The 23,251-nt window shown below is 46.6% G+C and overlaps 1 protein-coding gene across 1 annotated transcript; it reads right to left on the minus strand.

Moving 5' to 3' along the window:
* Window positions 1-2,664: 2,664 nt before the first annotated feature.
* On the minus strand, window positions 2,665-23,111 carry RIPK4 (receptor interacting serine/threonine kinase 4). The gene is made up of 8 exons (XM_035545757.2): window positions 22,930-23,111; window positions 17,053-17,344; window positions 9,728-9,876; window positions 8,822-8,871; window positions 7,567-7,725; window positions 6,488-6,594; window positions 5,706-5,958; window positions 2,665-4,924 (listed from the first exon to the last, which is right to left on the minus strand). Exons 1-8 carry the CDS (start codon window positions 23,109-23,111, stop codon window positions 3,747-3,749), a joined length of 2,370 nt encoding a protein of 789 aa, XP_035401650.1. The 3' UTR covers window positions 2,665-3,746.
* Between the last annotated feature and the right edge of the window lie 140 nt (window positions 23,112-23,251).

The raw sequence follows: 23,251 nt of genomic DNA on the forward strand, positions 1-23,251 counted from the left end.
ACCTCTCTCGTGCGGGTTTTCACCCCTCTGCCGAAGGAGACCTTGGCGGTACAGCGCGGCTCCCACACGCCTTGTTTTTCTGGCAGCTCTGCTGCCCGGAGCCGAGGTGGTGCAAGCGAGGAGGCAGGAATGAAAGGGCTGAGGTTTGCCTCCGGGCCTCTTTGCAATCACCCAGCAATTCTCTCCCCTCGCCTGCCGCCAAGCGTGTTTGAACCGCAGGCTTGTCGAGTCCTCTCGAGGCCTGTAGAAACACGGTGCTGCAGCTCCTCGCTCTGAGGAGTGGGTAAATAACCCTAGCGGGTGCTGGGAACAGGCTCCCAGGAAGACAGGGCATGCACCGGGGGCTGCCTTGGCCCCTGGTGGCAGAGGCCTGGGTCAGGGCAGTGGTGCAAGGCATGGTCCCTGCTGCCAGGCCCAGCTCCTGCCAGCCCTGGCCTGCTGCAGGGAGCAGCACCAGGCACCCGGAGCCCATCTGCAGCACCCCCCTTGCTTTCACACCACAAACTGAACCTATTCACCAAACACACGGGGGTTTTGTGTGCTTTTAGGGGGCTGCGTGATTGCTCGAGCCAGAGGGCTGAGTGGGCAGAGGCTGTGTGTGAGGTGATGGCTCCCACCCCTGCCTTTGCTTGTCTCAGGGCATGAGCTGAGGGCGAGGGAGGGAAACTGGTGGAGAGCAGTGCAGGGAGCAGGTTTTCTTCCAGCCTCAGTACAGCTCTGTACAACCGGACAACTGGAGGAGAAAAAATAACTCATCTGATACCAACTGTGCAGTTACAGTGGGGCCTGGGGGTTTATAGATATATTTTTCTTTACCTGGAGTTTTCAACAGCTGCACGCTCAGCCATAGTGACATGGCCAGATATCACCCATGGGCCATCCTGAGTATTTCTCAGGTAGCTTTTAAGGAACATGGCTAAGGTTTGGAAAAGGGAAAGAAAAACCTGTAAGCTCCAGGTCAGCAGTCCAGCTGGGACTTCAGCCAGCCAGCGAGCAGCACATGCGTGACCAGGAAAGTCACCCGCAGGAGACCTTTACAAAACAGTAATTCATAATTGCCGCGTTACTGCTAATACAGCGCCATGCTGCTATTTCACCCCTCCTGCCCCCAAGGCAGGCTGGATCATGGGGAAAAATGCCCCCTACAACACTGGCAGCACGTCGGGCAATCCCTTTGTTGTTTTTTTTCCCAGTGACGGCTCTGTTGCCTTCTATGTAATACATAGCTGTTGCCTGTTATTGTGAAAGGCTGCATGGAAAATAAAGACTCATAAGTGTGGCTTCATGTTTAATTAGAAGGTAATGCGCTATTATTATTAGGCACTGAAGGAATGTACTGGCGAAGCAGTGCTTGAGTTGTTTTAAAAGCATAAGTGTACTTTCCCTTTGTCTAGCTGGCATGCACTGGCATTAGGAGGCACAAGACTGCTGTTACCTAGTCCTACAGCTCTTCTTTTGAAGTTCAGGCAAATACCACTGGAATTAAAGTATCTCAAATCTGTTTGTTTGGAGGACTTTGAAACAGAAGTGTATGGTGTGTCCCAGGCCAAGCCAAATGTTTAATCACAGTGGCACAGAGACTTGAGAGAGTAAGAGGTCTGTGGCTAACTTTTCTATATGAAGATAGTGATGAAGTACAGCTTCATGAAACATGACAACTGCTTTGGTCTCAGAAGAGGCTGAAGGAAGCAGTAAGAAAATTACGATGGTTTTGTTTTTTTAAGGAGAAGTTTCACTGCCTTCGTGTTTAGTAAGCTGGCTGTGACTGCTATGCTCAGGTAAGAGATATATTGCTTTGTAACCTCCATATATTGGCATGAGCTCAGCTTCACTACCTAACTCCTTGATATGGTTTCATTAGGCAGGCAATGAAATGTCTTGAATACGGAGCAGTTCACATCTACACACCTATATAAAGTGAGAAGCCCTATGCTACAGGAAATTTAGCTAGGGGAGTTGCAGGCAGGTACAGGGAGGAACCCTACTTGTAGCCACGAACAGTCCCAAGCAGCACCAAACACCCTCTGCAAGCACCTGCCCTCCTTTTTTATTGCCCTCAGCTACTACTGCTACCAATGAGAGCTTTTTTTTTTTTTAAAAAAAAAGAAAAAAAGTATTGACTTTCAGGCTAGATTCCCACAGGATCACTTTGACTCCTAAAATCAGATACTGAGGTGGCATTGGCATTCGCATGCCAGGTACGTGCAAAAAAGGTCCTGAAAGCAGGAGCAGCATGGCTCCCCAGGAGGTAGGAGCAAAGCACAACACACGTGCCTGCCCTGTGGCATGCATAGTGGGAATGCTCTGCTGGGGAGCAGCCCAGGAGTCACAGCACTTAGTGACAAAGGGAAGATGCAGAAGCCTTTGATTTGCTTCAAAATGGGAAAGAAAACCAAACTCCCTCAACAGTTATAGCGTTAGAGGAAAGCATCCCAGTTGTATATCAAAGCATTTGGCACATACAGGCTATGTTATGCGAGTCTTTATTCTATAAATGTCTGTAACACCTCTGTTCTTTCAAATTCCTAACCTACTGTGCAAAACCTAAGGGGAGCCTTACAACTCAACTGTTTTGCCTTCAGCATCATTAAACCCATTACAGTTGCGTGCTGCTGCTGGCTGCTGGGTTTTCAGTCGCTTTAAAAACTACAAAATACAAGCAGATATGGAACACAATCTTTTATTAATAATGTATCACATTTGAACTTTGAAAAGAGTGAAATTAAAAGGTGTATTAAAACATACCCACTCTAAGCAATCTATTTTCTTCAGTAGAAAAAAAGCATACAACAGGTAGAAATACTATATACACAGTATATCAGTGTAGTCAACACACAGTTCATTCTCCTAGGACATGTACTGTGGCATGGCTGGTATAGTTCTCTAACATATTCCTCCAAACATTGTTCTGCAAATAGATATAATGATGTTAAAATATACCATCCTGTTGCAGTCCAGTATGAAATCTGTAACTTTTGAATTTTTGAGACAAACCACCAAGCACCTAGTTCAGCTTAGTGATCTCAGAGCACATACGAGGTGGTGCTGTATATAAAGATATTTGTAAGCTTTTCCTTCTGCTTATGTGTCGTTGGGATCCTTCCTTGTTAATGATAGTCTGCCTCAACTGTTTTGATTACATGGAAATCTGTAAACAATGTGTCTCCATTAAACAGAGTACCTTCTGACAACGAAACTTAGCCAGGGTTCATGATTAACTATACCTTAAACAGCCTTTTCCTTTTCTCTTGCATTCATTTCAAGCAGATTTGTGTTGGGTTTATTTTATCATAAGAGGCTTTAAGCCCAAAATATAGATCACTGCAATAAGCCAGAAATCTACCCCATCCTTTTTCTGAGGAAAATCAGAAAGTAGAATGTTAGTTCTTAAATTAGTTCAGCATGTCAAAAAAAAAAAAAAAAAGCAGGGGGGAACCCATGAGTTGTATCCGACTCTCACAACATCCTTGGGAGGGGAATATTACTATACAGGTGGGGCAGGCACACTCGCAATGGATGATCCAGACCACGGTGTGATGCACTCCAGCTCTTAAACTTGTATTTGGCCTTAGTCCATGCGCGCCCTCACTCACACACTCGAGCATGAGTAGCTTCTTGCTGGCTGCCCCTCAGTCCATCTGCTGACGAGCAGCAGGTCACTGCACAGCTGGAGAAGGCCCTCACGAGTCAAGCTCCAGCAACCTTCTCACACCAGGTTGAAAGGTAGCAAGTCCCGTACCTTTCGATTAAGTCTCACTTAACAAGACAGTAACTGAGCTATTACTGCTCTGCTGAGCAAGCCGTAGCAGGGTCTGAAATGTGGGTCTTTGCACGTCAGTGAACGCCCCATGCTTCAGAAGAACCTCCACTGTTTTTGTGTGCCCTCCTCGTGCAGCCAGATGAAGAGCTGTCAACCCCTCATCATCAGAAACGTTGATATTTCCTGAACTGACGAGTTCTTCTACTACTTCAGAGTGCCCATTTTCCGCAGCAAGATGTAACGCTGTCCTATTTAAAGGGCCTCTGGCCAGAACACTGGCCCCTTCATCTATCAGCAACTTCGTCGTTGCTAAATGGCCGCTGCGAGAGGCCAAGTGCAGAGCTGTACATCCTTCTGCCGTTGCCGCCTCGATGTCTGCACCGTGTTTAAGGAGCAGCCTCGACGTGCTCGTGTGGCCCGTTTCAGCAGCTATGTGGAGAGCAGTCTGCGAGAGCGCATTCGGTATGTTGACATCTGACTCCAGGTCTATGAGAAGGCGAGCGACGCGGTAGTGTCCTCGCTGAGCAGCCAAGTGAAGCGAGGTCCTTCCATCCACGGTCTGCACATTTACATTTGCACCTGGCTGCTTGGCCAGGAGCTTTACGATGGGGAGATGACCCTGCCAGGCAGCATAGTGCAGGGGCACCCAGTCATCCTTTCCTCTGATGTTCACATTAACGCCTCTTCTCAGCAGGATCCGCACAATATTCTCTTGGCCATACTGACAGGCTATGTGGATGGGGGCTCTGCCTTCAAAATCTACCTCATTCAAGGATGCATTCTTATCAAGCAGCATTTTGGTGCTGAAATCATCCCCATTTTGGGCAGCAAAGTGAAGAGCAGTCCACTGATCCTCATCTTTGGCATTAACATTGATTTTCCTTGCCATAATCAGCTCCACAATGCTTTTAACTTTCTTCTCAATGGCTATGTGAAGAGGAGTGGATCCTTTCTTGTTGGTGAGGTTAGGGTTAGCATTGTAGAGGAGGAGCCATTTGACACATTCTTCTTGACCAGCTTCAACAGCTAAGTGCAAAAGACTGTAGTTCCCATCTAAAACAATATCAACGTCTTGAGGCTGGAGGATCTTCATCAGCTTGCTGGTGTCTCCAGCTAAAATGGCCTCCGTTAGCTTCCTTTTCTGTATGTCTGTAGTACCAATATCTAGATGGAAAAAGACAACATCACAATGCTGATACCTGCTGATACCTGCCCCTGGTTAGAACAGCTGGTGGCTTCAGCAGTGACTTCAGACTGCAAAAACTGCCTCCCCTTCCTGCTGCCATACCTGCAGAAGTTTCAGAACCATTTTACAGGTCAGATTTGGAGCCTACACTTGTCCTTATCCTGTTTCCAATGAAACTATGAACAAAGGATGCTGTGGTTGGTCTCCCTGCACTGATCATACTTTGCCTAAGTGGAAAATAGACACCTGTTTTTTGTAGTGCAGACTGAAAACGCTCAACAGGGGGGTCCTTATTACAATGTTCAGGGGAGCTGCTGAGAAAGTTGCTTGAGCCTTCTCAAAAGACAGGTGCTCAGACTTGGGCTTTGTATAACTGAAGAAGCCACAAGCTCATCTCACCTGACGTGGCATTGGCCTTAGTCCCACTCTGAGCGGGATGCTAGACTAGGTGACCTCCCTTCCAACCAGCCTTTCCATGTCTGATTCTGTAATTGCTTTGATGGGAATTTAGGTCACTTGTTTTCAAAAGTAAATGAGATTTATTGTTTCTCATTAGACCGTGTTTAGGAGCCTCCTCACTCATTTTCTTTAAATAACTACCTCCCGTAAACAAATGTGTAGTGCTGACAGCAGGAGAAAGCAAGGCTAACAGTGATTTCCAGAATGTTATTCTTCATATGACCACTCTCTGACCCACCAACTCCCATGCCCTAGTCCAAACAATTACAAAAACAAACAAACAAAAAACCCAACCATTACCTGAACTCTCTCTTTCAAAGGAAAGCGAAAGGGAGCCTCTGGATGAAAAAGCGGAATCTACAGATGAAACTCCTGAAAGCCGCTTGTCACTGGCAGCAAGTTTGGATTCAGAAGAGCTGCGGCTGAGGTCCTCAGGGCCTTCCATAGTCTGTGAAATCCCTGAATCCAGCTGGGACAGCAACTCTGAGAGACTGTAATCCTTAACTGATGCTAGAACAGGCTCCTGTTTCGGCTGGGATAACGCAGACATCCCCTTCAAGAGAAGCACACAAGCATTTTAGAAAGGTCAGTAAGGAAAACTGAGTCTGAGCTTCTATGAGAGGAAATCTCATTTTGTTAGCTTGCAGGTACCCTTTAAGCACCATTCTTGCTAAATGAATCCTACAAATAAGGCCACTGAAAACTTTTAGATGCGGGAGAGAAGCTTTCATCAGTACACTCACAGCCACTAAAGCCACATGGCTCTTTTTTCTACAGCGTTTTTTAAGATCAGACACACCCACGTAGTTCCAGCCTTTACTTCCTAACTGTCCTGCTGTCCCTCAGCAGTCCAAGGATCCACTGGCACTCAGTTTTGTGCAGCTGATCCATACATCTGCTGCCACTTCTGCATTCCAGGCCTTTAGCAAGACCCAGTTCTACCAGGCAAGAAGGTGTTAAAAAGCAGCAAAGAGAAGGTTGTTTGGAAGGTACAGGTCACAGAATAACCTGCTTCTCAGAAGGAAAAAAAAAATAAAAAGGAAAAAAAGTGCACTTTAACACTAGATAGAAGGAGAAAATACCTCAGACCGTTGCTTCGGGGAGCTCTTGGTGTCCAGGTCCTCAGCTATCATTTCTTTTGTTTCATCTTCTGGTTTCTCACAGAGGGCCTCTGTTTCTGAAGTGATTTCTTTGAAGAAAGACAGACAGGGTTTTGTTTGTTTATTTTGTCTTGTTTGTTTGTTATTAAACAGGAGTCTTCTCCTGAGATGCCCTGCTGCTTTTCTTATCGCTAAAGCTTAAAGACTATTTGATATTCTAGGAGGAGGACTCCTGTTTTGGCTATTCCATGTAGCACCTCATCAGTAGGTACAGAATTGCAGCTAAGCAAAGACTGCAAATGACCGACTGAACAATTCACTTTCACATTCAGACCAGACTTATGGTACGTGGTGGCCACACCACAGGACTGTAAACTAGTCTACTGCTAGCAGACTTAAAAATATGTTCCAAAAAGATGCGATACCTCTTCACATTAGTTCCCATACTTTGTTTGGGCAGGAAGAGGGAAGTAGGTGGGGGGAAGAGGCAAATCTCTGTCATTAATGCAAAAAAAAGCTACTTAGAGATAGTACTTCTGCACATCTCAATTCATAACAGGTGCTTTGGATGAGTTCAAACCTTTGAGCAGAGCTGCCTTTTTTATGGGCAGAAAAACAACAGCACAAATTGTTTGGTAACAAGAAGACAATTCCGTTTCTTAGCACACAATGGTGTATTTCAAGAGCTAGGGTGTTCAACACTTTGGCATGCTAAAAAAGCACACCAAGTCCAGCTTGGCAGGCATATACCCTGATACAAACGATCAGAATTGAACATAAACCACCTCCCCTCAAGGTACGGGCTAAATGGATCAACTGGTTCAGTACAGATCTTATTTCTGACGTGTTTACATAATGCTGTCATGGTCAGACTTGTCCCCAGATAATCTCTTCCTCCATGAATGAATAAGTGGCCTGTATCATTGTCTCTCCCATACAATGTGCTCTGTTTATTCTGTCACAAAGGTTCACAGCATTTACCCCAAGGATTAGCAGAGTCCTGAGCAATAACATGACTCATAGAAGAAGAAATAGGCGGCCAAGTTACGAGGAAATCTTACCTTGAAATGTTGGCCGTTCACCAGGATCATCTTGCCAACATTTTTGCATCAGTTTGATCAAGTTATTACATGAATGAGGTCTGGATTTGGAAACAGCAGGTAGCTCTGGGCGGTGGCCTTTAACTACTTTTACCATAATATGTAAAATGTTGTTTTCCTCTGTAAAGCAAAAGCACACAAATGAAGCTCTCTCAGCAAAAGCAAGGATTTCTCTTTTGTCTAACAGCATTAACAGTGTATTAGGCAAAAACTTGTTCTTCATGCAATATTTTTTCTAGATTTCTTTACCAACAGGGAAAAAGGAAAAATCGGACCTATTCTCCCACACCATATTCAGCAACGCAGTAACATCTACTTCCAGTTATCAGTTAAAATCAATCGTCAATAAGAGACTGCATGCTTTTTCTGCCCATAAAAGGTACAGAACCAAAGAAAAAACAGCAACAAAACAGTTCTTTGCTATGTCTCTTTGGATTTCCGTATCTGCTATTAGAAAACTGAAGAACAGTTTTCATATAGACCAGGTACCTGAACTTTTCATAAAGGTAAAGAAAGACCACAGGTCAAGCAGTGAAGCAATGAGGCTCTTGATTCTCAAGTAAACCACTGGGCTAAACGGGATCTCTCACTAGAAGAAAAACGAACAGTAGACTGGAACCTGCTCAAACACGTTTGCTATACATAGGCTAGTTGCATACAAAGGAAAATAGTCATAAAGAATAAATAACTGCCTGTAGATTGGTACATTTATTTACTGTGGGGCGGAACAAAGCTTACTCTCACAGGCAGCTTTTTTTTTTTTTTTTTTTTAAATCTGTACCCACAATCTACAAATAAACTCCAGAACCTCTCTACAGAGAAGCTGTTTCTGAAAACAGGATGGCTGCCTGCCAGTTGGCTTTGCCCTGAACTGTTCCTTGCTGGCCACCAACGTCTGTCGGAAGTCTGAGCAGGCCACGCACTGACATGGATCAGTACAGCAAACTCCAACAAAAACGACAGCAAACTACAAGAAAAGGTGCACATCAGGGCATGCCATGACACCATAGGTTCTGCTTTTAGGATGTAGGTGAAAGGAGGACTTAAAATTACGCTTGGCATTTGAGATCTTACATATGCTTATGGCATAAGACTGTAGGAATTTGGAGGACATGCATCATACTTGTAAACTGGGGCTGGTGGGGAGGGAAGCGTGCTTATCAATGGAAGAAGGGGAAAAAGAAGTCCAACACAACCCACAACACATCAGACTTACCTGCAAAAGGCTTTTTCTGTGTAAGAACTCCCCAAATCACAATGGAAAAGCTACAAATAAATACAAAAAATTATTTCTAGAAAAGCTTTAAAAAACACAAACAAAAAAAAAACATTACTATACAGAAGCGTAACGTGTTTTGGTAAGTTCTCTTTTCTTGGCCTTCACTTCTGCGTGCATTTCAGCTGAGAAACACACACAGCGAGATGCAGCCAAGAACCATGATCTGAGAGTCTAGTTTGTGCAGGGAGGGACCTGAGGCAGTGAACACAGAGTTGCCAGAGACTGCTGATTTCTTGTTAACATCTACCAATTACTCCACAAAGACACTAACAAGATCAGAGAGCAGCAAAGAATTACTAGGGATGTTATTTAATACTTCTACCCTGCAAGACAACTATAAAAAAAAATATAAATATTCCTCTTAGAACATGACATTCTTTTAATCTACATCTGTGACTTCCTTTTCCTAATAACCTTACCATGAAAGAAAAACCAAAGAGATAGTGATGAAATCCACCAAAGACAGCTAAGAATTTTGTCACAGACTAGAAAAGTAGGTCAGGATGTACCTTTTGATGGGGAAATTAAAGGTGGGCAGAGTGTCTCCCATGCCAGTTGCTAATAAATAAATGTCACTTGGAATGATTTCCATAATGCTGAAGACCAGGATCAGCTGCAGTTTGTTAAAAATCTTCTACCTTGTAAAGACTTTGCATAAAGAGAACTAAAGATGAGCCTTTGCAAGATGAGGCTCAAACTAGAGTTAGGGGCTTCATGGTCAATTACGTTTTATAAACAGAAGAAAAGAGGACTTTAAATTTAATTAAATTTAATTTATTTAAATTTAAATCCCTTTTTTTTTTTTTTTTTTTTTTTTTTTAGGTATTTTCTCAGTTAACTGACCTGTACACATCATGTTTGGTGTCAAAACACCTGTTTTTCTCTTTGATGCGCTCAGGAGGAAGGTATGCAATTGTGCCACACAAGCCGTCCATGCTGAGGTCATGGGAATGGGACAAGCCATTGCACTTTGCGAGTCCAAAGTCAGAAATCTGCAAAAGACAGAGGAGGAGGGGAGAGTACCATTAGACTTCAGAGGAGCTGAAAACTTTTCTGTAGAGAGTGATAGGTGACCCCAAAAAAGTATTGCGAGCACACTCTGGAAGCATTACGCTGTGGTAGGCTTTTCTTTTTATGGTTAAGCTAAAAAAAATAAGCAGCTTTTTGCAAGCAGCAGCACGTTAGCCCATTACACAGCAAACACAACAAACAGTCAGCCAATTTATTGCAATTTAAAACCAGTCAAAATTCAGCTAGTGCAAACTACAGGTTAATGCAATTCCTGGTCTCACCACCCCCATTCCCTATGTAACATCACGCTGTATGTTATGTTGAACTGTTCTGAGCACCTATTTTCGAGCTCGTGGTCTGAAAATGAATGCAAGAGAATTGCTCTTTCAGATATCACTGTTCCACTGACCATACCAACAAGGACCAAGCCCAACACCAGAGGCACGAAGTGTTTAAAACACACATACACACACACTAAACCCACACAGGGAATTCTTTTTGGCAACTAGCAGATATATCAAGTTGGTGCAGTGACGCAGTGAACACAGCTGAAATGAACTAAACAAGTGACAGCAAGTTTAGAAAAAGGAAAACACACCTCCACTTTAATTTGAAGTGTCAAACAAATATGCATTCATTTGCTCTCAAAGGCATACCAATCATCGAGCAAACAGATAGGCAAGGAATTTTCCTTTGTCTTACTTATTTCCCACTGGTCAAAAATGTCTATTATGCTAAGTGGAAATTTCAAGAAGAGCCAAGCCTTTTTTTTGACCCACTCAGCCCACTGGTTTTGGTCTACATGTTAGATAAGATTTGCCCTTCATGCAACATCCCCCCAGCACCACCACCAAAAAAAACAAACTTTTACATTCTATTTATCTAATAAATGCTCAGGTTTTTCAATGACTCATTCCCCTAGCACCTTTTTGATCTTCACAGCTTCTCCTTTGAGAAAGTTTTCCCTCAAAACAAGAGGCATAATTAAAAAAAAATTTATTTTATTTTTTGAAAGAGGCTCCAGCTTTACGCTTTCAGAAGCTTCTCTCTAAAGATAACCGCAAGGCTAGCTGTAACACGTCCCCATTATTGGAAAGGGGTAAAACTGCAGCCAGCCCCACGCTGCCAGAGACGAGGCAGGCTGCACAGCCATCACTCTTCAAATGCTAGGAATCTCCCCTTGTCATAAAACAAACAAACCAGCCCACGCAGCTTCGGCAGGAACTTCTCCCAGGAACAAACAGCTCCGGAGAGACATTCAGGAGGAGTCCTGTACCCTGGCACGCAGGTAGTTCCCACCTGCTGCCTGCCTGTAACTTAAATCTGTAGGGCAATGCGGGAATGACTTTGGAAGGAGAAAAAAACGTGAAGTCGTCTGGAGGAGCAGTTTCCCATGCCTCTGGGGCTGTGCTCTCAGAGGGGGCCTGCTGGAGGCCCAAAAAGCAGCGAGTAGGCAAGATCAACAAGCCAACTGCCCCGGGGAGAGCCGAATCGACGGCCCCAGGAAGCCGCAGGATTTGGGGGCAGCTGGTGCTCCACGGGAGCACAAAAGCACACCGCCAGCATCGCGCAAGCCCTCGGTGTCAGGTTAGTAAACGCTCCGACTCCTGCAAGCCCGAACAGATCCGGCCTGGCAGAGCGCTGCTCTCCTTTGATTAACGCGAAGCAGAGGGTTGCACACACCTCAAGAAATCCACATGGCACGCAGGTGTAATTACAGAAAGGCACCTTCCTCTTTGCCCGAACAATACCAGGTTTCCTGCTGTGTAAGTGAAGTGAAGAATGAATTACAGGCAGCACGGTGACCCTGCTGTGTTACGGTGGGCCACCAGTTATGCCACGCGAGCCTAAGGCACACAACAGGCCTCACTCCGAGCCTACACACCAAAAAACTGTTACAGTACACGGGGTACCCCACACACAGCCCTCTAGGCTAGCACAGCTTCCCCTTGCAAACCCTGCTGTGAAGGGTTAGGTTTTACACAAAATAAAAGGAAATTCATCTGCAGAGCAGAGCTTCAGTCGCACCAAACACAGCAGAGAGCACTGGACCTCGGAGAATTGTCACCTGCCAGGCTGCAACAAAGGAGCAAGATGCCGCAGACAGCTCTTGCGGCTTTCACGAGTCCCTTTAGGGTAAGTTTTCCACGCTGAATGGGGTAGTTAGTCATGCAGCTTCTTTTAACGTCAGTGGGAACTGCGCAGTGGGTGGAAGGCAGCCATTTGCCATATCTCTCCTGCCTTGAAATTGCTGGTTCTGCCGCACCAGGCATCCCTGCTCCTTCCTCACGTCCCCAGCAGCCCCAAGCCCACCCTGTCACCTGCCCCGTGCCTCTGTCATGCTCAGTCTGTAGCCTTGCTCCTCGCCTTACTCATTTCGGATGGATCCCACCACGCTTCAGAAGCATACCTAATATCCGCAGAGCTAAGGGGAGACACGGAGGCGACAGACTGCTTCATGCAAAACACGCGGTGAAGGGGTAGGAAGAAGAGTAGAAATGTGGGCCAAACCCCACACAGGCAGTGGGATTGTTCGTGTTCAGACAGCTCACACGCTCTTGGCCTTTTACAGGCCTGCGTGAAAAGAAACACGTGAGCAGCAACTGGGGAGGGGAGCTGCACGTGCTCCCCGGCCCGCAGCCCAGCAACATGACTGCCAGGCTCCAGATCTGAAGGGCATTTTCCAGAAATCTTTGTAGTGGTTTGGTTTAAATAGAGTGTTCTGTGCACGCAGTTTAGCTGCTTCTGTCACTGGCAAACATTTCCATTGCAGTTTGTTAAAATTCACTCACTTGCAAGGTTTTAGATGCTTGAGTTGGCTGAGTCATTTTTTACTGCTTCTGTAGAGACCAAAATCTCTCTTTTCCCTCTTTTTTTTTTCTTTTTTTTATTTTTAAAAAAGTAGTCAATATATAACCCAAGCAGTGCAGGGATCTAGCTTCTAGAAACAAAATTTATGCTTGGAAACTGATGGCTCCCAATAGCCCATCCTAAAGAGTGTGTGCAGTTCCTGATGCTGCATGTCATTTTTCTGCAAATCATGCTCACGCATCCACCGCAATGGACTCGGGGACAGAGTTCACCCAAACGTTTTCTTCAACAAATAGGTAACATAAAGTGGTCAGATTAATTTTTAATCTCTGCTGGCATTCCTGGTATTTGTTTCTGGCCCAACTGTCTGTGCACTTGATGATTGAGGATGCCACCGTATGTGTCCACAGGGTTTTGATGACAGGCTTTTGGTTTTGTTTTTTTCTTCTTTATTTTTCTGAGGGCAAGGTGGAAACATTGTTTTTTTTTTTTAATGCAAGAAAGTTTTAAAAGACTTACAAGGGTTATAGATTTGGAATATGAAAAATTGGGAATAAAAAATAATTCTCCTTATTCCAAGCGTAGACACAGCTAGCACCTGAACTTCAAACGTGTGTTCAGAAACACTGGTGTAAAGACTTCAACTAGCTACAAAACAAAGTCCTTCTAAAACAGATTGGATTCCCATCCTTTTCTAACACGTCCTGGAACTTTAAAATCTGTTTTAGCTGAGATGTTTGCATTGCTTTCTTCAGAAGAGCAGAAACCATGGTCAAACATCCACTGTAATCCATCATAAGTGTGCATTGCCACAGCAGGGATGGTTTTGCTCGCTCTCCTCTGCCACTACTAGAGAGAATTGATCGAGGTGAGAATCAGCTCAGCTGGCCTGGATCAAAGAGCCAGGTAACAACAGCCCTGCACAGACACCTTGATCAGGAGGGGTGGGAAATGGAGAAGGGACACAGGAAACAAAGCCTCTTCTCCTTTCTAATAACAGGAAAGCATTTGCAGCTGATAAAAAAAAAGTGGCTGTGTTAACTACATCAGCTACTCTAATGAAAGAGAACCTCTTGTCACCAGCCTGGCCTCCAGCTATTACCTTGACCTACAGTACATGGAGAAGCTTTATGGCAAACAAGTTTTCCATCTGACTAGGCTTCTTCTGACTTCAAACTCTAAAAATTTTGCTGCCTTTTCCTTCAGCTGAACCAAATAAAGGTGAAAAATGACTAAACATGGAGAGGTTGTCTCTGGGGACTGCCAGCACAGCAGCAAACTTCACACTGGCTGAAGTTGGAGCACAGTAGGGGAAAGGAACTGCCAGCTCATCCTGATTCAAGTTCTTTAAAAGAAAATCTGGGAGATAAAAAATAGCTGGTGGGATTTGCTAGTGTATGTACCTATATACATAAGCTGTATAAGAGAAACGAGGACAATAATGTTTTCCCCCCAAAGGTATTAAGTTGCAGGCAAGCTTTGTTTTAAAAACCTGAATGAAAAGTAACTCTTAAGAAGATAAACCTGGGCAGCAGTAACTGAGCATGTGGGCACGGCAGCTGCCAACAAGTCAGGCGGAGAGGTTTTGCACAGGGGGTGTATTCACCTGCGGAGGGCTCTGGAGAGAGATCCCATGGGATCTCCGAGCAGCGAGCACACTACCGCCACGAGGGCAGCGCAGGAATGTGGCACTGCTTCCCCGCCGACGATTGCCACATCCCAGGGAGCTGGAGGAGGGATCCTGATTTTGTACAGGGGACAGAGGGCTGAAGAACGAGCTCGTTAGATGTGGTAGAGGTGAGCAAAAGCGAGGTGTTAAGCAGCCCGTAAGTACTGGAAGGCTGCATGTGTGAAACACCGGAGGAAGGGGCAGGGTGGATCTCGTTGATAGAGAGCAAAGCAACAGGCTGAAATTAAGGAAAAAAATGCAGGCTGTTTGTTACTAGCAAAGCTTGCCTGGGTATGCAGTAATCCTCCCAAGGAAACCACGCTGCTCAAGGCAACCCAGATGCAACAGGACACGGAGGGGAAGGGAGCTCCCACCTAAGACTCCTTTCAGGGCAGGAAGCATCCTACAGAGGACAGCAAAGCCTTATCCTAAGTTGCACGTTATATACACACACTTAAAATCACCAAAGAATCCCCCAGCACGCCTTTGAGAAAATTAATAAATACCCAGCTATCTATATCCCGGCTCAGGCTAATCTCATCCTCTTAATTACCCTCCCAATAACAAAATTCAGCACACACGCACTTATGTAACACGCAGGAGACGGCTTTATGATACGGAGGCACCCACTTGATGATAAGTTGTGTGCAACACTACTGCGTTAGTCATCATCCTCACTTGGGGTTTTTACAGTAAGTGTTGTGCTCGTAAAAGAAGAAGGGCGTGTTTCCATTTAACTAGCAACATGGCACAGAAGCATTCCTAATGTACTCCACTGTAAGTCTGTCTGTTTCCTGGCTCAAGGGCAAACAGCTTGTAAAAATCCTCCCTACCTCCAAACTCTTCTTTTGCAGTCTGCAACATCTCTTCACACACTCTAGGATCCTATTAGGGACAGGTCACCTACTAAATTAACACTAACATGTAAAAAGTAAAAACACTTCAATCATTAGCTTCATTAGCCTTCCAGCAAGAAAATGCACATTAAATCAAGCTGCAGGGTCTGAAATTTAATTACAAGTTTCACATCACACAAAAAGGAGGTTTGGGGCCACATTTTTAAAGTGAAGACTCCTCACAGAATATGCACATCTCCTATTTTGCATGTGGGTTCGTATGTCTGCTTCACTGCATGGAGGGGTTTCCAAGATGCCTGCAGACCTAAAAGAGCTCTGGCTGGAAAAAAGGTTGGGATTAGACCCTTCTTTTCCGAGCTTAATGGAAAGGGTCTGAAGAATGTGCTCTACATACGAAACACAAAGCAGCAACACTTCAGGGATGTTGACAATGACCTCACCTGAAAAAAATTTTTGTGCATTTTGCCCTTTGCCCCCTCGTATTACATCACTGTGCAGATATAGGCTATGCAGTAGGCAGATATCAGGCAACATTTCAACCTCCTGAAATGGTGAGAAAAATACAGCCTTCACATCTTGGTTCACCGATGAGTCAAGAATTAGGAATTTAAGAAGTTATGCAAGTGTGCATAAAGTTTAGGTAAATAAATCCTTAACAAAGGCCTTTGAGCACCAGTGTGTGGGAATATACTTTGAACAGTTCAGGTCTTGATGTTCTGGTCATAATACCAGGACTGTCCATAGTTGCCTTGTACCTCAAGAAGAAAATCCTAACAAGTAAACCATAAAGTGGCCCAGAAAAAGGCTGAGACCATGTCCAGACTGATTCCATTAGGCACATGTTTCTTATGGCTCCAGCCCTCTCAAGACATCAGGAGAGGTGTTTCCATTTCCTGAAAACTTCATTTCTAGAATAGTACAACAAGCCTACGGCCATTGGCCAGATTGAGGAGGACAGGAAGACAGGGAAAGGATGGATGACAGTGCTGAAAGATCTGTGACTACTTGTGCTGAATTATATCAGCCAGATATGGTTAATCCTGCACTTCTAAGCTCAAGAATTCGGCTACTGATTTGAAAAAATAAAAACCAGGGAAAAGGTATACTTCAGTCTCTTTCCTCTCCAAAAGGAAGAACTAGAAAGCAAACAATCTCCTTAGCCCAGCTGTCAAAACAGAACCTCCGACAAAGAAGGCCAGCAAATTTGCTAGCTTACTCTGGAAAAGGATGATAAAAAGAATTCCATACCGATAGAGCCAGAAAAGTTTCCCTAAGTGACCTCTGGTATGCATAAGCAGTCACAACAGGGATACATTTTCATTGTATGTGCTCTGGGCAAAGGACAGAAGACAATGAGTTGCCTCCAGGAAGGCTCTGCTTCTTCAGACTCCCACTGTACATGAGATTTGGGTATTTATTGCAACGCACAAAGCCAGAAGGACCCAGACAGAACAAGGTTGCCACTGGGAGCTGCAGAACTGGCAGAGATGATTTGGAGATTCACACTGCTTTTCTCTCCGTGTTCTTACCTGCTTTATGGCTTGTCTATAAGGAAGTTTGTAGAAGGCGGCACTGGGTTTGCAAAACCAGAGTTTGCTGTGCTAGCACCCTACCTTCTCACAGGCCCTGCAACTCTACCTCTATTTATGTACCAAAATGGTGCATAAATCAGGTAGACAAGTTTGGGGATCGGAGCGGTTGGGTTGGTGGGCATTTTTCTAACTCAAAACGAATGCTCCTGGGCTCCTCTCCAGCCTTTGAGCTTGGCGAAGCAGGAAAATCCCAAAGCGGGGTTTGGGCTCAGGGCGCCCAAGGCATACCTTGACATGGTAGTGGGCATCAAGCAGGATGTTGGCAGGCTTGAGGTCCAGGTGGAGCAGCGGAGGGGACATGCAGTGCAGGAAGTTCATGCCCACGGCCGTCTCGTGGATGATTCGGAAGCGCAGCTCCCACGGCAGAGGCTCGGAAGCCAGGAGCTTTTCCAGGGACCCTGTTTCCATGTATTCCATGACCAAGCCAACCGGCTCTTTACAGATGCCATAAACAGGAAGGATGTAGCGAAACTTTGCCATTTCCATCTTCCTGGCTTCTTCCAGTAACTCCATGCGCTCCCTGCACGGAAGAGAATATATGGTAAAGGATGGAGTGGCTGCTTGCTCCCCCCAAAAAGCGCACAACGCATTTAATTTCCTATGAAACTGAAAAACACATTTCGTGATCACTGCCTGGCTGGACCACACTACATCTCTCCAGCCTCTGCCCCAGGCACATTGTCACATTTACTGGCTTGGTTTTGTGCTGCCAATGACAGCTCACAGCTGCCGAACCGCAGGCAAGCTGCACACTTCAGCAGCACAAATCCCCCTAGAGCACAGCCTGCCTCTCCGCTTTGATGTGTCCGTGGCGGCGCTGCTAGGAAGAAGCCCCAGATGCGTAATGCCCAGGTTCACCACTGCCGTACCTCCCCGGGCTAAAGCCAGAAGCTTTCTGTGAGTCACGAGGCTGCCCCCACCAGCAGCCAACACGCACGGCACCGCTTCAGCTGCCCTGCTGACACAGGCTGACGGCGCACGGAGCCAGGGCTGGCAGCCAGAGCCCCTCGGACTCACCCTTTAGGAGGCGAAGCTCCCTGCTGCGACCAGGGGGACGAGGCGAAAGCCTCCCTTCCACCCAAATCCAGCCATGGTACTGCAACGCTACCTGTCCAAGGCTGATCCTCGGTATTCAGGAGGTACCGAGCACCCATGGGCCGCGGCGATCTGATATGCCCAACTTTTCTCCTTAGCAGTGGGTCTGACCTAGCAAGAAGCAGCAGACCTTTTTCCAAGGAAAGATCAGGCTAAAAAAACAATTTAAGAGGGAAGGACAAGATATTGGGAGGAAAAAAAAAAAGATAAGCGAAATCGTTTCTCTCCATTAACCATGTTGGCTCCTGCTGCTCCCTACAGCAACTTGCTTGTGAAATAATTGCCTTTGTAGACAAGTACCCAGTTTGCTCTCTGGCATGCTGGAAGGGAGCGCCTGTGAATAACACAACCAACTCCTTGCCCCCAAGCCACATGCATAGCCAGCATAATTCACCAGGCTTCAGCGAGCTGAGCGCCGGAGTCACGATGTAAAACACCCGTCTGAGCCCTCCGAGGCAGAGCAAGAACCCAGCAACAGCCCAAACCTAACAGGAGCCGCCGGGCTCTGGGGGACCATGGGTTCCCTGGCTAAGGACGGGCTTAGAAAGAGTCACCAAGATCAGAGAGAGAGAGCAGCTGCTAATAATTGCCTATTTTCCCCAGCGAAGAAAGAATTTCTACTTCCAGCAAAATAAAAACCTTCCCTTTCTGCTTCGACCAGGCTCAGTTAGTTGAGTAAATAAATTGACTAATTAACAGGCAAGCATCCTTTATCCCATTTGTCTGTTTAAATAAACAGACATGCAACCATCACCACCATTAGGGTCTTCCTATACCCAGAGCATTCAAAAATAAAACCTCTGATGATCCGGCATAGCCGCTGCAGTACAGGTTTCAAACACAGACCAGAACTCCCCACTTATGCTTCAGAAAATAGGAAAGAACGAAAAAACATAAAAGGGACAAAAGATAAGAGAGACAGAATACAACTAAATCATTAGTCAAGTGCCGGAGTGCGTTTGCATTAATCCTATTAACACAAACAGCTCCTCAGACTGAGATCCTCCCCACCAGGCCAAGATGAAAGGTCCTTACCTCCCCTTTCCACTCCGCACAGAGTGCTACTGGCACTGGCAGCCTCAGCGCGGTCAGTGTGCCCATCACCTCAACATCCAAGCGCTAATGCTGCAACAAAGGACGCTGTGGTATCGCTGAAGTTCAGTTTTAGAAGATGAAAGTCTGTTTTTCTATGCTGCTCAGTTACTCAAGAGTGCTTAGAAACTATTCTACGAATAATCACCAAGAAACCTCCCTCCAAAGGAAAAAGATGCTTGTGAGGTTTCTAAGTCAAGAGGCATAGGACTAGCCTCTGTCTTATTTCGCACCTATGTGACCGGAGAGTCAGAATTATCTTCTCTAACCACTTTGGCTCCATTCCTCTTCCCCCTCCAAATATTCCAACGTTATAGTGATTTTAAAAAGTTTGCATCCAGGACTGCTCAGCTCCTGTAAATCTAAGGGTACATACACTTTCATAGCATTAGGGGGACAGGGGCATGCACTGGAAGAGATCTAGCCCTGGGTTTGGTGGCAAATAGCATCTGCCAGAGAAGATGCTGACAGATCAGCCATTTTCAAAGCAATTAGAAACATTGGCTAAATCAGCACGTGGGACCTCGGGCACCCCCGAAGCAGCCCCTGCTCCTGCTCATGGTCAGGCCGAGCTGCTGCCGCTGCACTGTGTGGATTCTCCTGAAGATGCAGCAGGGCCTGACATTGGTACCACAAACCCTGCTGCTGCAAGACCTGCGAGAATTACAACTGTACTCACATTTGCATGCATCCAGTCTTTATGCCCTACAGATAGTGTTCTGTGCACAAAAATACAACTTTAAACTCACCGGGCAGCCCTCGCCAGGCTCCTCTCCAGTTACCTCTTTACAGACTGCTGGCAGTGCAGACGGGGGTCCACAAAAGCACAACACCCCTGGATTTTTCATGCACTCTTTCACCTGCACCATGGCAGACATTTAAGAGCATGCTGTCACCTCTGCTGTGCAATTCACAGCTTTAGTGACCTCTGCACGACTGACCCTCCGAGGAGAACATGAACGAGAGAAGGAAAAACATGGCATGGTCAGGGCAGAATATGTTTGGGACCCAAAATAAGGAAGAAAATCCCTTCTTTCAGGTTAGCAGAGCCCTCAGACCTGCTAACAGATCTCTGCTGTACAGCCCTGGTATGGCAGGACTGCAGGTCCTCCTCTTTAAGGAGTGCGAGGTGAGCATCAGGTTCTACCTACACATCCAGAATCTGCCAGAACAGACACTGTCACCTTTGTCACCTACCTGAATATACGCAGCATCTGCTAACAGCAAGAAATGTCTAAAACCGGCTCAGTTTAAGTTCCACTCCGCTTCTAAATCCAGGTCCTGCAGAGGGCTTTGTTCATTTTTTCCCCAGCCAAGAAGGCGTACCTTTCCACCCCCACACCTGGTAGCCACCCTCACCAAGCAGCACATCTAGCCAAGAGCCCTCTCTGGGAACTGTTACGTTGTTCGGGCTCGTTAGGGCCTGCGTGATTAGATTCAGCTACAAGAAATCACCGTGACCTCCAGGTTGTTCTTGCAGAGCTTGCCCACTTTTTCTCCAGGTCAGACTTCTGCTCTGGCCAACGGAGGTAAGGAAAAAAAGACTTTACTTTCTCCACTGCAGGTACTGGGGGTACCCTCCTCCACCTTTCTGGACCACACACTCTTTTCTTCAGGTTTACGCTGAACCTCCCCACCTTGAGAGCATCTGGAGCTGCATGTGGGAAACGCAATGTCAGGGGACAGAAAGTGGGAACGAATAAGGTTTTAGAAGTGGAATTTGGCTAGACAGCCTGAGAGGGCTTGGATTTAAAGGTAAAAATACTTCTGGAGGTAAGTTCAATTCTTCTGCTGCTTGAGGCCACTTCACTCTCCAGTGAGATAATTGCCAAGGGAATTGCTCCAAATCTCCTACTGTCTGCAGAAACACAGTAGGAGAGACTACAGAGTGCTACCACCACCAAACCATTACAAACAGGGTTTTAATGTGGTACCAAATAAATAAATAATTTAAAAAAGCTTCTGTGCTATGCAGTTAATGTTCTGATACCACTGGTAATTTTTACTCTGCATCTCCAGACAGTTCCAAGAAACAGCTTGTCAAGTGAATCTCCTGGATTAACAGTTTAATTATACAGGCTTGTTTCAACCAGCTCGAACAGCCTGTGAACTACAGAGGTGGTGTTTTGTTTTGTCTGTGCCCCCGCCCCCCCCAAATATACAATCTCAGCTCAGTTTTATTCTGCAGAAACAGCTTTTTCAAAGGCCAAGGACCCCTCCAACTTCTAATTAAACACTCCCCTTAAGTGCACGAAATATATTCTGTAGTAAAACAAATACACCCGTGTTTCAGTAACTGGATTGCCAAGATGAACTGCATGCTGCAGGAATCCCCAGCCCTCAAAGTTCCCCAATTCCCAAACCATTTTTGTTCACCACACATCATGTTCATACAATCTCTCTCACATCTGCAAACCTCGCAACCACTGAAAGACGGGTGGATCTCTATTGCACACTGAATACTTGTACAGAGATTTGGTAGCATCTCTCAAAAGTAATCATTCACACTACAGTGGGCAGTGGCATCCTTTGTGTTATACTCTAAAAATTAACTTTTGAACACATTTCTAAACATATTCCACAAATAAAAAGTGTAAAAACCATTCTACCTTATTTTTAGGGGGATGCTTTAATTTCAATGGCAAAATCAGCCAGCTATGGTACTATTTTGATTAGGCCTCGCTACACATCAAGTCTGAAACCTACTCCGAAGCTTCAGTGGTAGGTGGGCCTGTGGGTTAACCAGATAACGCATCCTCTGCCACTTTGAGGTCTTTTCCATTTTATTCACAGACAGTACAGCTACCCTATGCAAACATTCAATTCTCCCTCTCCCCTTTTAACAAGGAGCACCTTATCTCCCTTACTCTGCTATGTAAGCCATGCCTACAGCAAATTCAGGCTGGCAAGATGCCCCCCTACCCCAGCAGTCTTGCAGAAGACAGGCTCACAAACACCATCAGTCCCGGGCCAGCTTATCTCCTGCTGCTGCAGGAACCGCAACAAGAGAAACCTTCTGCGACTCAACCACCTCACACCCCAAAGAGCGAACTGCAGAATCAGCTCGTGAGCTGGCGGAGATCCCAGCAATCGAGGTGGAGCTGGAAAAGCTCCATCAGCGCGATTTGGCCACGCTCCCCACCTCCTGCACAGATGCTGACCTGCCGGGAAGTTACCGCTGTCCCTCAAAACAGCGGGATGCTTCCAAAGCGCACCCCAAAACCCTCCGTCCGCCTTCTTTTGGGATCGTGCCGTGCCCTCCATTGGGGGCGGCCGAGCTCCAGCGTGTTCCCACCAAACGGTGCCTTGCCCTGAAAGGAGACGTGAGGCACGGAGAGCCTCCAGACCTCATTCTATGTTTTCACTCCTTTTGCAAGGACTGAAGCACGGGACCGGGGCAGGGCAAAATGCCTTGCGAGCGGCCCCAAGCGAACAGGCGGGCCCATGCTGCAGCTCTTCCCGAGCCACTTTGAGCGGCCAGGAGTCGCTCTTCCCGGCCCCACCACATCTCCTGGTGGCCTGGGCTTCACCTGAGTGCGACAAGGGCCACGTTTGCACGGGGAATGCTTAATTCCGAGGCTGTCTTCGCCATGTCTGGTCACACGTGTGGCTGGGCTCACCTGGTTTGCTCACTTTCAAGCAAGTGCCAAAGGTCTGTGACTCTGGGCTACACCGCCTGCTTTGCCACCCCAAAAATAAGGTTACCCCGGCAGGGCAGACAGCATTACAACCCAGTTTGGCCTCGGAAGCGTCTGAACTGCCGTTACGCATTTGCATGCACTGTGTAGGTGAACCAAAAAAAAAAAATAAAATAAGAAAGCGAAATTCCCGAGGTTTTGGGGGTCTCCTCCCAAAGCGGGCACAGCCGAGCCCTTCCACCCCGCCTTCCCCCCGCACCGTGCCCGGTCCCCGTCTTACTTCTCGTCCACATGGAGGCTGGGCGAGCACTTGATGGCGAGCCAGGTCTTCCAGTGGAGGTGGCGCACCTTGTACACCTGCCCGAAGCCCCCCGAGCCGATCTTCTCCCAGCTGCCGAACTCGCTCTCCTCGAAGGCTCTCAGCAGCCCCACGGCCCAGGGGGAGCCGCTGTCCCGCGACATGGCTGAGACCGACCCTGCCCTGCCCGGCTCGGCACAGCTCGGCTCGGCTCGGCACCGCCACCCTCCCAGCGCCGGCCCAGGTGAGTCAGGTGCGGCCAAGGGGGGGAGGCGGCGCCGTCATTTCCTGGGCCGGGCCCGGC

Source organism: Cygnus atratus, chromosome 1, assembly GCF_013377495.2.
Source record: "Cygnus atratus isolate AKBS03 ecotype Queensland, Australia chromosome 1, CAtr_DNAZoo_HiC_assembly, whole genome shotgun sequence".
Lineage (NCBI taxonomy): Eukaryota > Metazoa > Chordata > Aves > Anseriformes > Anatidae > Cygnus > Cygnus atratus.